The 12,888-nt window shown below is 40.1% G+C and overlaps 1 protein-coding gene across 6 annotated transcripts in view; it reads right to left on the bottom strand.

Moving 5' to 3' along the window:
• The window catches only part of LOC131679043 (transcription factor mef2A), a 297,358-nt gene that overhangs the window by 176,851 nt on the left and 107,619 nt on the right, over nt 1–12,888 (bottom strand). For 4 of the 6 annotated variants that reach the window (XM_058959580.1, XM_058959575.1, XM_058959577.1 and 1 more), the window contains exon 2: nt 8,621–10,327. In XM_058959580.1, the coding sequence (XP_058815563.1) occupies nt 8,621–8,726 (106 nt within the window). In that variant the 5' untranslated portion in view covers nt 8,727–10,327. The remainder of the gene's footprint in view (nt 1–8,620; nt 10,328–12,888) is intronic. The other 2 variants (XM_058959578.1, XM_058959579.1) reach the window with 2 other exon arrangements.

Raw genomic sequence — 12,888 nt, 5'->3', positions numbered from 1 at the left:
CATCCACTAAACAACACGTTGCATGACGAAATGACCGGGAACTTTGAAGATATGGGAAATCTCACTCTCATTTAGCATTCAGCACGTTGACATACAAATGCTTAAGGCCTTCGCGATCATCCATGCACACTAAAGCCCGCGGTCTCGCAAAAATGAAAACACCTCGGTGAATAAGTGAATGTTATAGCACTAATAAAATTATAAACGCGGTCTCATGCGTCTACCTACAAATACCCATGTTCGCGCGAAACTCGAGCTAATGAAAAACCCAATTATGAACCCATGGTCATGGTCCAATTCCACCCCCACTGCATGATGTTTCGGTATAGTTTTGAAAGGGATCAACCCATGAAAGCACTATCATCATGGTCACGTAGGACTCATATAAAAACCATTGGTATTGGTATATTTATCGGTTATTGAGACCATTCTATGGTGGTTTGAGGGTTGCGAAAATTGGCACTGGCCATGATTATGGTCTTTTCAAGAGCTTAGATGGTGTCAGAGCCCATGAGAATACTACATCGGTCACATCCGGAAATTTCTACCTCTTTAGCTCAATCTGCGCGCGATCGTTCAAGAATACATACGAATATGCGACTGACCACACGGTTATAAAATCGAATAAATGCACGCGAAGTTACATACACACTAGCGCAAGCTACAAACACATTAACATGTAAACGCCCGGGCCTTTTGCGATCATCTACATACACCTACGCCCACGATGTCCCAAACAGGATACCACACCGGTGACTAAATGAACGGTTCAGCACTTATAGGTTAACATACGCGATCACAAGAGTGAACCTACAAACGCCCGCATTCTTGCGATCATGAATCGGTTACGCCCGGATGTCCCTACCCTCGGCAGTAGCAGACTACGTCCTTGCCTTCAGTTGAACCAATAAAAAATAACGCTAGACAACACGTTCCATGGCGACATAGCCAGAAACTTTAGTGATATGGAAGAACTCAATCTCGTCTAGCGCACATCGAAAATTAAATGTCAGATTCACGATCCGCGCGCAATCATCCAAGCACACACGAATATGCAAACGAACACACGGTCAAAAAATCGAATCTATGCACGCGAAGATACATACGCGTGCACACGTGACCTGGAAACGCCCGCGCGATCGAACACATTGGCGTACAAACGCTCGATCCCGTCGCGATTATACACGCGATCGCGAAGTCCCTACGCCCGTGTATAATGAATATCACAATCAGAATCACGGCTCGCTGCAGTTGGCCTTGAGCAATGTTTTAGTGGGTGACATTACCCATCTCGTCTGCGATTGTAGTGAGTGATTCTGATGGTGAGCCCTTCCGAGACGCTAGCTCTACAGCTCCAGTAGGACACTCTGGAAAAAATCCTTGACGATCGAAGTTTTACACAGAAATCCCTCAGAATTTGACAGGATTTGGCAAGTTTCCTAAATTTCATAAAAATTCAGAATTTAGACTACACCAAGTTTGTGGGGTTCTCTTAAACTTTTCACTGAATTTCGCAGAAAAACAATTTCTCTTGAAGTTCGAAAAACTTACGTAAAATTCCTAGAAAATCGTTGACATTTGCAGAACTTCTTTGGATTCCGTAGATTAATGTCGAACACGGATAAAATTGCTTCCATATATGTGAAGAAAGTACCATACAAATACAGAGCCGGGACCATATGCTTTATCATAATGGTCTATTTTCCTTCAATAACGCCAGTGATAACGCATTTGGTAGTGGAAATGTTTTCTTTAGTTTCATGAGCTTCAGTCATGATTTCCGACATGCCATTACCAAATCGATTTTCTCCGTTGAAAACTTAGCGTTAGAACTCTGTATGCGGTAAAATATGGAACTCAAAGTTTATCACCGAAAGATGGTTCATACTAAAATTCATCCTAACATATCATTCAGCGAAACCATAGATTTTTTTGTCACGATTTCCGACATGCCGTTACCACATCGATTTTTTTTGCGTAATCTAGTTCTCAAGTTTATAAAATTCACGTAATAAAGTTTATATCATTTCTCGTGATTTCACGAAACTCGAAACATTGTCCTAGTGATTAAAATCATTAAATTCATGGTCTCAATTCAATAGCCGTACTCGTGCAATAGTTTGCAAAATCATTGATACGTGAACTGGCTCATGATCCCTAGCGTATTAGTTACGACTCACATTTCGTGCTCGTGAAACAGTTCACCAAATTACGAAATATTTTCCATGGATTCGTGAATTTGGTTCATAATTCATAGCATATTAGTCATGATTCACCATGCATGCTCGTCTAGTAGTTCACATAACCATAAAATATTACTCATGGATACGTAAATTGGTTCACGATTCCTAGTATAATAGTTTCGAAGATAAATTACGAATACAGTGGAGATCCGATTTTATCAGCTTTTTTACTCGATTTTATCAGCTTCATATGAAAATTGATAGTTGATAGTTTGACGGGCTCTAGCAGACGGATCAAGTTGAATTCGAGTAAATCCTTTCTTGGACATACATTTCTTATCTTAGAGATCCGAAAAATGCAAAAATAGATATTTTTTTTTAAATTTTGCGCTGTCAGACCCCCTTAAGGGGAACTTAAAGTAAATAATCAGAAAAGGTTTCAAGGCTATATCTAAGTAAAAAAGAAGAAGAGAAGAGTTTCGGTTTATTAAAAAGACAGAAAAATATGTCTCGATTTTATCAATGTCCCTGTTTTATCATTCTATTCTATTCTATTCTAACCCTTACACAGTCAGTATTGAAAAGCATTCTGGAAAACACTGCAGTTATTCTATAGTGTTTTTCTTGTCAATATTAATATTTGAAGCATATTGTCATATGTCGCAAATATTAAAACGGCCAGGCCTACTGTGCAGAGTTGGGTTTGAAGATGTTTCAAAAATAGACGGCAATAAAATTATTCATTTAATGAATAATTTAATTAACGAATTGTTTTGAATCTTAAAGGAGGAAGAAACGAGGAAATCATGAACAGAAATCACACTACTCTGTCAGAAAAATCCGATACGAAACTAATGAATAAAATAATGAATAATGAATATCACGAAAATTATGAACAAGAATCATAAGAAAAAATAAACATATCCAGGAAATACCCACACAATCACAATCAAACATTCGCATGTAACGCCACATTTTTGACGCGAACTAGTTTTTTTGGAAACACAAATAGTTTCATGAGTGCGAGATCTATTATTCATACTTTCAGGAACTTGATGACGTAAATCGTACAGCTAACGAAATCGTGATAGTTTTTTCATGAATTTATGAACAACTTTTTTCCGTGAAGCTTCTAGCACTTTACAGTTTTTTTGATGTTTTTCTCAGTCATACGGTTTTCTTGAGCTTTTCGGAATTTTTCAAAACTACTGAGTACGGTAAAATAGGTCAAAAGCCCGTAATCACTTTGCGATTCATAGAAACTGTCGAGTTAATGGACATTTTCTATGAACCGCAGAATTAACCTGAAATCTGTACAACTTTGTTGAACACGTAGTTCGATCTTCTTTAAAGATTATAAAACTTCTCAAAAGCGCAATAACTCGCTTTAAAATCCATAAAGATACTCTGAAGTTTCAGAAAACACAACATAAAACTTATTCCATGAGTATCTTGAGTTTCATAAAAATGGGATGAAGTTCTAAGGATTTCTCTTAAATTTAAAATTAACATTAAATTTTGCAAAATTTTCCGTAAGCTCACATGATCACCCCAAGGCTTAAAAGATACTAATGATACTTGAAAGACTTATCTGATGTTGCCAAACTACTGAATTGCATAAAACATCTATCAAAAAACAAGTATTGCTTGTAGATGTCCCTACTATTAAGGCCAAATGTATGTACTATCGAGTTCTATCTGTACTAAGATATTAAGATTTTCCCGACTGTTTTATTGGTAAGGGCCAGAAAAAGGTTCAAAAGACTTGGCATCGTTGCACAGTAGTCCCAAACGCACAAAACACGATTATTTTTGAGTACTATTTTTACGCGAAAATGATTGTTGGATTTTGCTAAATTACATATCGTCGCTGTTGTGTTATCTTATGACAAGCGCCATTTAGCACATTTCGAGAAAAAACGATTTTTAAAGTTTGACATTGAACTTATAAATGGTAGAAACAATTCAATGAAAACAATTGATGCTTCCATTTATTCTGTATTAATCTCTCAAATATTTGGAAGACCGGTTCACTATATTGCGAGTATTTACTAAAAATGTAAACAAAAGTCGCACTCACACGTGTCATAGATGTGTATCTATGACAAAATTTGTATGGCATGTCGTAATGGTGCATGAAAAAGTTTCCATGGAAAAAAGCATCAATTATAAACTTTCATTCATATCTTTGGTTTCATTTGGTCTATAAACAATCGGTGAGATGCATTTTGAAGGAAATTAGTCACGGAATCTAGAAAAAATAGTTTTTTTTTGGTTACAGTGTTCCCAAACATGCTAAATTTCTGGTTTAAAAATAAAACTGCATTTTTCTCACACTTCGGGTATTTTTTTTTTGAAAATGATTATGCCATTGTGTTTCTTAGATAATTCTACACATAAAAACATCTCAGGCATCGCGATAATTTGAGTCAATCCCCAGACACAGTCATTGGATGCAAAAAATTGAAAATTTCTCAGCACGTTTCTCGCTATATCTCAGTAACCAAGCAGAATGTGAAAAATCTGAAAACGTCACTTTGTAGTGATTTTTTAGACAAGTAATGTGGCATATCTAGCTCAATTTACCCCAAAATGGCGTTTGTCATAAGATAGCACAACAGCGACGGCATATGAAAGAATTTTAGTACCTGACACAAGTCATCTTTTGAATAGAATTTTTTTTTGTCTGATGCATACAATGCCACGGGGCTAACCTGTTTGACATAAAGTCATTTGGCATGACGTCATTTGGCATAGTCGTTTGGCATAATGCCCGTTTGGCATAAGAAAAAAATGATAGTAGGCCATTTGGCATAATGGTCGTTTGGTATAAAATGTACAGGATATTGAATGCTATTGCGGTCGTTTGGCATAAAAGTCGCTTGGCATAACGGCCGTTTGGCATAAGAGCGATGTGGCATAAAGTATGAAAATACCCGTTCAAATGTTTATGGCGTTTTGATTCACTGAAATAAGTACGATTCCAAGAACTGCTCATGTTTGAAAGAAGGAATCAACTTCAGCGAGACGAAGAATATTTCTGTGTCAGATTGATTACATAGAAAACTAAAGTAAGTATGAAATTTGTGCATTGAGAATATTTGCATTTAGAACTATGTTGGTCATCTTGCATGAAAGTTAAAAAAAATGTGCAACAAAAAATCTGTAATTGTAATCTGTTAATGATAGGCTAGTTTAAAACTACAGATCTCATGTCAAATCAATTAGAGGGAACGAACGAAGAAGAACCATTGTATTAACCATTCCATTTACGAATATTTGGATCGCTGCAATTTTTTAACCTAACTACTTTTTATACAATATGAAATCTAATTCGAGATATATAGTATCTTGCTTTCCGAATGTTTGTTCTTCTGACGTTTACTTTTGTTTGCTGTCTAAATTCAAAAGAGGGAAAAATCTCGACTAGTTCATATTCACAAGAAGAAAAAAGCTCAAAGCAATAAAATTAAAAGTTAAAAGCAATTTACTACATATATGTAAAAGAAGGCAAAATCTCAGACGCTTTAAGTTATTATCAAAATCAAAAACTTTCGAAGAATTCACAATATTCAGAATAATGTAAACTCTTAGAAATTCATAGCTTTTTTTTTCGAGAGTTGTCCTACTGGAGCTGTAGAGCTAGGTTCTCGGAAGGGCTCTCCGTCAGAATCACTCACTACAATTTGCAGACGAGACAGGCAATGTCGCCCAAAAAAACACTGCATTAGGCCAATTGTAGCGGGCCGTGATTCTGAATGTGATATTCATTGTACGGTTCAGGCATGTGCGGGCGTAGGGACACGCGATCGCGTGTATCATCGCGAAGGGCTCGAACATTTGTACGTTAACGTGCTCGATCGCGTGTGCGTTTGTATGTCGCGTGCGCGTTTTTTATGTCGCGTGTGCTAACGTGTATGAACTTCGCGTGTATAAATTCTATTTCATAACCGTGTGCCTTTCGTATATTCGCGTGTGTTCTAGAATGATCGCGCGCGGACTGTGAATCTGATACTTAATTTTTGATTTTTGGTGTACGATTCAGATTCCAGAAAAAAGTGGGTTCTTACATATCATTAGAATTCCCATTCATGTCGCCGTAGAACGCGTGGTCTAGTGGATATGAGCTTTATTTTTTTTTGATTGGTCCAACTGAATGTATGGACCTAAATTGCTAGAATGAAGGCTAAAGATTTCCGGACGTGACCGATTCATGATCGCGCGCGTTTGCGGGTTCGCGTTTGAGACCGCGTTTGTAACGTCGTAAGTACTAAAACGTTCACACAATTGCCGGAGTGTTATCAAGTTTACGCGATCTCGGGCATAGGTGTGCGTAGATGATCGCGAAGGGCTTAAGCGTTCGTATGTTGACGCGTTTGTCGCGTGTGCTCGCGTGTATGCGACTTCGCGTGTATAAATTCGATTTTGAAACCCTGCGGCGCTTCATATATTCGCGGACCGTCATTCTGATCTTTAGTTTTCGGTGTACGGATCACATTCTGACAGGGAGAGAGTTACCCCATATCACTAGAGTTTCCAGTCATGTTGCCATGGAACGTTTTGTCTAGTGGATATGGGATTTTTTTTCAATTTTATTATTTTTTTTATTAATCAACAAGGACCTAGATTGTTTGTACCGAGGATAGAGACTTCCGGACGATCCCGATTCATGATGGCGCGAGCGCGGGAGTTTGTAGGTTGACGCTTGAGATCGTGTTGGTAAGTTTATGAGTGCTGAGATTTTCACCTTATCACCGGGGTGTTATCATGTTTGCGAGTTCGTAGGTTGCTTGGAAAATCGCGAGGGGCTCTAACGTTTGTGCGCTGACGTGATTTTGTAACGTGTGTTCTTGAATGGTCGGGCGAACCATGAGTCTGATATTAAATTTTCAGTGCGCGGTTAGAATTCTGGCAGAGAGTGGGATCGTTTATATCGATAGGGTTCCCGGTCATGTCGCCATGAGACGTGTTGTCTAATAGGTATGGGCGTATTTTCTTAAATGGTCCAGCTGAAGGCATGGACCTAGGCTTCTAGGATCAAGGATAGACTTTCGGACATGACCGATTCGTAATCGCGTGCACGATGGCATTTTTGTAGGTTCCCGCTGAGACCGCGTTTGAGAATGTGTGAGTGTTAAGACGTTCACTATCACCATCTTTGTTGACCCAGCTGAAGGCGGGTGTAGAATGGCAGTATAGGACTCGAAAAGAAGAAATAAAAGACAATATATGAGAGACGTAATAGATTAGATAGGTACAAGATACAGCTGAAGTTATGATCATCACATGAGACATACATTAGTACTTCAAACACTACTAATACTTGAATAGCCAATCACCACACATAGCACATCCTTTCTCAATTATCTATTTGTTACTGGTTGATTGTTGGTTATGAGCTGGTGAATAGAGGAAAGGTATAGAACAGACAAAAGGCTCATATCAGCCCTCCCGGCCTCCTCGACACACCACTATCGAGGCGTATTGTAATCAACATCTTGAAGCGGGCTTCTTATATAAATCAAATCCTCAGTAGTCATAATGTTTGGTGGATTATTAACATGAGAACTAATTAACCTCTAGTAGTAGAACTTGGTGCAAATAAAAACTAAGAAGAGCGAAGGTCCTTATATTTAGATAACTCTATTGAATCTATTGTGGCTTGATGATGTTTACAATACCGTCAATCCCATCAACCTGCGAGAGGGTAAACTCTTAGAAATTCATAGTTGCATTTAAAAGGAATAAAATTCAAACAAATTTTCATGTTCAATAGAATGTGGAAAGCTAAAGCGCAGTTAGCTGCCTAGCAGGTCTTCGAGGACAAGTTCAGTGTTGACTGTAGTTTTATTGCATTTCCGGAAAATTCAGGCAATTTGTGTACAGTCGTCCAACTAACGAATTTGATTCGCTAGTTGGAACGAAAATGCATCTGGTCAAATCTCTAATTATTGTCAGTTTGATTGGCAAAGTGAATTTGATGAGATTTTGACATTCAGATCCAACTAGCGGAGGTCCAAATAAAAAGCGGTCCAGTTAAAAATTGACCAACCAGTGAATCACGACTGTTGTCCATATCGTGCAATGGTAATTCGGTAAACTGCATACCAGAAAATTACCGATTTTGTATCCTAATATTTCGGTTACATGTTAATCAAATAGACCTGAGAAAGTTGGTTTAATGTCTATTATGCCAAATGGCCATTATGCCAAATGAGCATTATGCGAAATGGTCCTTATGCCAAATGGCAATCTATCTTCAATTTTGTTTTAATCAATTATGCTAAATGACCTTTATGCCAAATGACCACTTGAATCGCGCTATGGTTATGCCAAGTGGCTTTATGCCAAATGACTATATGCTTTATGCCAAACGACACTCAGGCGAATAAAATTCGACATAACTGAATTCCCAACTATCAACTATTACCACTTACATGTGAGATCCAGATCGAATCCATCCTGGGTGTAGCGTCGCCTTCGCTTGCTGACGAGTCCGCGTATCGGATTGGTCATTTTCGTCGTCGATAGATTGTTGGCCATGTACGCTCTCAGCTTCCGCAACTTGACGACGAAGTAGTGCCGGGAGCTCCCAATGTTTGGGGAGGCACCGAAACTTTACACTACTAGAAACTGGATCAATCACCCCCGCACACTACACTGCCCTGTCGAAACGTACTTTTTCTGCTCACAGACGTACGTTTGGACCACGGAATGGCACTATCTACTAGCACTAGCTTTTTTTTCTTCTTCTTCTTGACTCTTCGCTCTTTCTCTCTTTCACTTTATCTATCTAACTTACGCGTTATATCGGCACCACTGACCTGCACACTTCTCGGGGCAATCACCGGCACTGACGATGGTGTCACAATAACGACACTTGACACCTTGATTCGGACCCGCACGGAAAGAAAACGATGCGATGATACAGTGATACAGAGGAATGACGGCGCGGGTGGCAGCTGAGCACAGATTTGCTGACGGGTTGGACGATGTGCCACACTTGATCCTTGTAACACTAACACTTGTGATCGCTCCCATCAGTAATCACTTTCGAATACACGACTGGGTTCATTTGAACGAAAAAAAAACTCGGAACCTTTGCGGTCAGTTTCTTCCTTCTTCCCCTTTCTCCACTCATGAAGGAATCAAAATATTCAGAGAGCACTATATATTAGACGATGCAAAGTATACACGCTCGTTTCCACGAAACAACACTTGTTACACTAACTGGATGCCTTGCTGCCCCGCTGACGACAGAACACTTTCTGCCGCTGGGATCAGGACGCTGCTGTTTTCTATTAATGGGCAATGGATCACTAATTCCACTAACACTGCCGAAAAGAATTAATAATTGCAAGCATTATTATTCCCTCACACCAAACACTCCAAGTTGAGCCACCGGTTTTGCCATTGCTACTTCTACCACTGACCGCTCATGATGCACTGCTCACGCTCAGTTTTGTACCCTATAGACTCGGGTTAACCCTTTTCGCTACTGCACAGACACATACCCAAACAACTACATCTACAGGCGAGACCGTTCCAAAGCCGGAAAATGCAACGCTCACTTACACCGGCGGCTTCACGAACCGTACAGCGGGCATTGCATTAGCACACTTCCAGCGCAGCGCGATTCCATGCCACTTCTTCTCACCTTTTTTTTGTTGTTATTCTCACACTCAGTGTGTTCGGGGTTGCTGTGCACTTGAAGCCTTCGGAATATGATCCGGAGAACAATACATACACCAGATGCAGGGAAGGGACCCGCGAGCGGTCAATCGTGTATATCGCCGATACCTCCTCAATTTAGCCTATCTTGGTCCCGGAAAGCTAGAGCTGCGGCTTCGCTGGTTACCGTAGCACTGACTGCTAGAATAACTACTACTTCAGGACCTGAGCACCACCACTGCTAGTACTAATACTACACTACTAGTACTAGTACATCTGCAGTTGGTGGTCGTCGTTTTGTTCGAAAACTAGTTTCTCGGTCCCCCGGCTGATGTCGGTGGTTGCTGGTGAGGCTGCGGCTGCTGCTGCAGACAGAAACTGGGAAGAGATGGAGCTGCTGTTGATGTTGCTAATGATCGTAACTCCTCATGTCAACTGGATATTGACATTATAATTATAACATACTCGGCGTTCTGCAACGAAACGGAGAAAGAGCGAGAGCAAAAAAAACGGAAAATTAATTACGAAATCAGCTGATGAATGGTTTGCATTGGGTTGATGGTTTTTTTTTGCTTTGCGTGAAGCGGCTTTTTTGTACGCTGCATTCGGTAGATGTTTTGCATAGATGCATGGGTTGCATTGGATAAATTTTTAGCGACCACGTTGCCGTTGCATCATGCTATGAGTGCAGGAGTGAATTATAACCTATTATGACACTTGATCGATTGCGAGTTACTGCAACTTCGATTATTGGTCGAAGTAAAAAACATTGCTAATTCAGATTCAATTGAATTCGTTGTCGTAGATTCAAAAAATGAAGCGTGCTGGAAGGAGTGCCAGCATTGCAAACAATTCCACGCCTCACAAAACCCCCTAAAAAGACGGAAAACTAAGAACCCACAAGGTCAGCTGCCATCAAACATCAACCAATTCCCGGTATCGACTCTACTGCGGAAACTGTACAGCTTATGGAAAGCCGGCAGGCTTAATGGCGACGACCCAGAGGCTTCGTTGTCTCTCCCGGAAACGGGAGCAACTGTCTGCTCCGGTTACTAGGTGGCAGCGAGTAGTGAAGCGTTAATGTGTATTCCGCCGCGTGCACATTTCGTCGTAATCCACTCTCGTGGAACTGCCGGGAGCAAACCTATTGTACACCAGTTCGCACGCCTAGCTAGTGTAGCCGCCGCCAACCATTCAAGGACAATCGATGGCATACCCTGACTTACTGCCTCCGCTGGCTGTGACACGGAAGAGGGAGGGGGGGGGGGGTCGGCTCGACGAGGGAAGACGTGAAGCAATAAATTATATGGGATATGTCTCATCGAGTTCAGTATGGCGGCTGCACATTGTAACGGTGTCGGTGTGGTGAGTTGCTGCTTGCCGCAGGAGTTTTCGCTTCACGACGGCACCATGGGACACAAATCCGAATTTTTTGGTCGAAAATTCAGTACTTATTAACTGTAAATATTAGACATTCAGTGCTTTCGGTACAAATTTTCCAAGATTGCTCATCATTTTGGTGTAAAAAAATAGAGTGGTCTCTTGATTTTTAAATAAAACTCCAGAACGCAAAATCTAGGACAAAACAACCTTTCAAGGAAATGTAGAGAAATTATGTCTGGGTAACTTTATTGGAAATATCATAATTCTATCTTTGACGGTTTTTATTTTACAGTGATTTCCCTTGGTTCGCTTAGGATGACTCTTTAAAATAGGTTTTTTAATATTACATCTTTGAAGACAATTTCTCGTGTTTTTCGAGAGTTGTCCTACTGGAGTTGTGGAGCTAGATTCTCGGAAGGACTCCCCCTGTCAGAATCACTCACTACAATTGCAGACGAGAGGGTAATGTCATTTACTAAAACACTGCGTAAGGCCAATTGCAGCGGACCGTGATTCTGAATGTGATATTCATTGTACAGTTCAGATATGTGCGGGCGCGGGGATTTCGCGAGCGCGTGTATCATCGCGAAGGGCTCGAGAGTTTGTACGTTAACGCGTTCGATGTCGCATGTGCTAACGCGTACGTAGCTTCGTGTGTATGAATTCTACTTTATAACCGTGTGCCTCTTGCATATCACTAGAGTTCCCGGCCATGTCGCCAGGGAACCTGTTGTTTAGTGGATGAGGTGGTGCAAGTGTTGGAGCTAAGCTGCTAGGACGGACGTGACCGATTCATGATCGCGCGAACACGGACGTTTGTGGGTTCGTGTTTGTAACCTCGTATATACTAAAACGTTCACTTTATTACCGGGGTGTTATCAATTTTGCGCGATCGTGGGCGTGCATTAATGATCGCGAAGGATTTCAGCGTTCGTATGTGAACGTGATTGTCGCATGAGCTCGCGTGTAATTCGATTTTATAATCGTATGGCTATTCGCATATTCGTGTGTGTTCTTGGATGGTCACGCGGACCGTCATTCTTATACACTTTTTTTACGCAGGGGATACGTACCGCATACAAAACGCGTAAAAATCGCGTTAATTGGAAAATCCGCGTAAAAAACACGTTAATTGGAAAATCCGCGTAAAAACGCGTTAATTGGAAAATCCGCGTTAATTTGAAAATCCGTATAAAAATCTCTCAGAAAAAGACTTAGAATATTTTTGGAAGTTTTTTTTTTTGCTCGGATTTCGCAATTAATGCGGTTTTTGCAAAAATATTCTAAGTCCTTTTGAATGCAAAATACTTACTTTTTTTTGAAAAAAAAAAAAATTCTAAGACCTTTTAAATGCAGAGAACCTAGAAGAATGTTGGCAGTTTTTATTTTGAGCGGATTTCGCAATTGACACGGTTTTTGCAAAAAATATTCTAAATCCTTTTGAATGCAAAAGACTTAGAAGATTTTCGGAAATATGGAAGAGACGGGCCTGCAAGACTTTTTATAACAATATGGGTATTTTCGGAATGGACTTGAAGAGTAGGTGCCAGAACTTGATTTTTTACGCCATTTTTAAATCAAAGATGGCGACTTCCGGTTTAGCAAAATTCGTTATAACTCAATCAATATGGATATTTTCGGAATAGTCTTG

Source organism: Topomyia yanbarensis, chromosome 2, assembly GCF_030247195.1.
Source record: "Topomyia yanbarensis strain Yona2022 chromosome 2, ASM3024719v1, whole genome shotgun sequence".
NCBI classification, from domain to species: domain Eukaryota; kingdom Metazoa; phylum Arthropoda; class Insecta; order Diptera; family Culicidae; genus Topomyia; species Topomyia yanbarensis.
The sequence above is the reverse complement of the archived record's forward strand: the minus strand, read 5'-3'. Positions and strand labels throughout refer to the sequence as shown.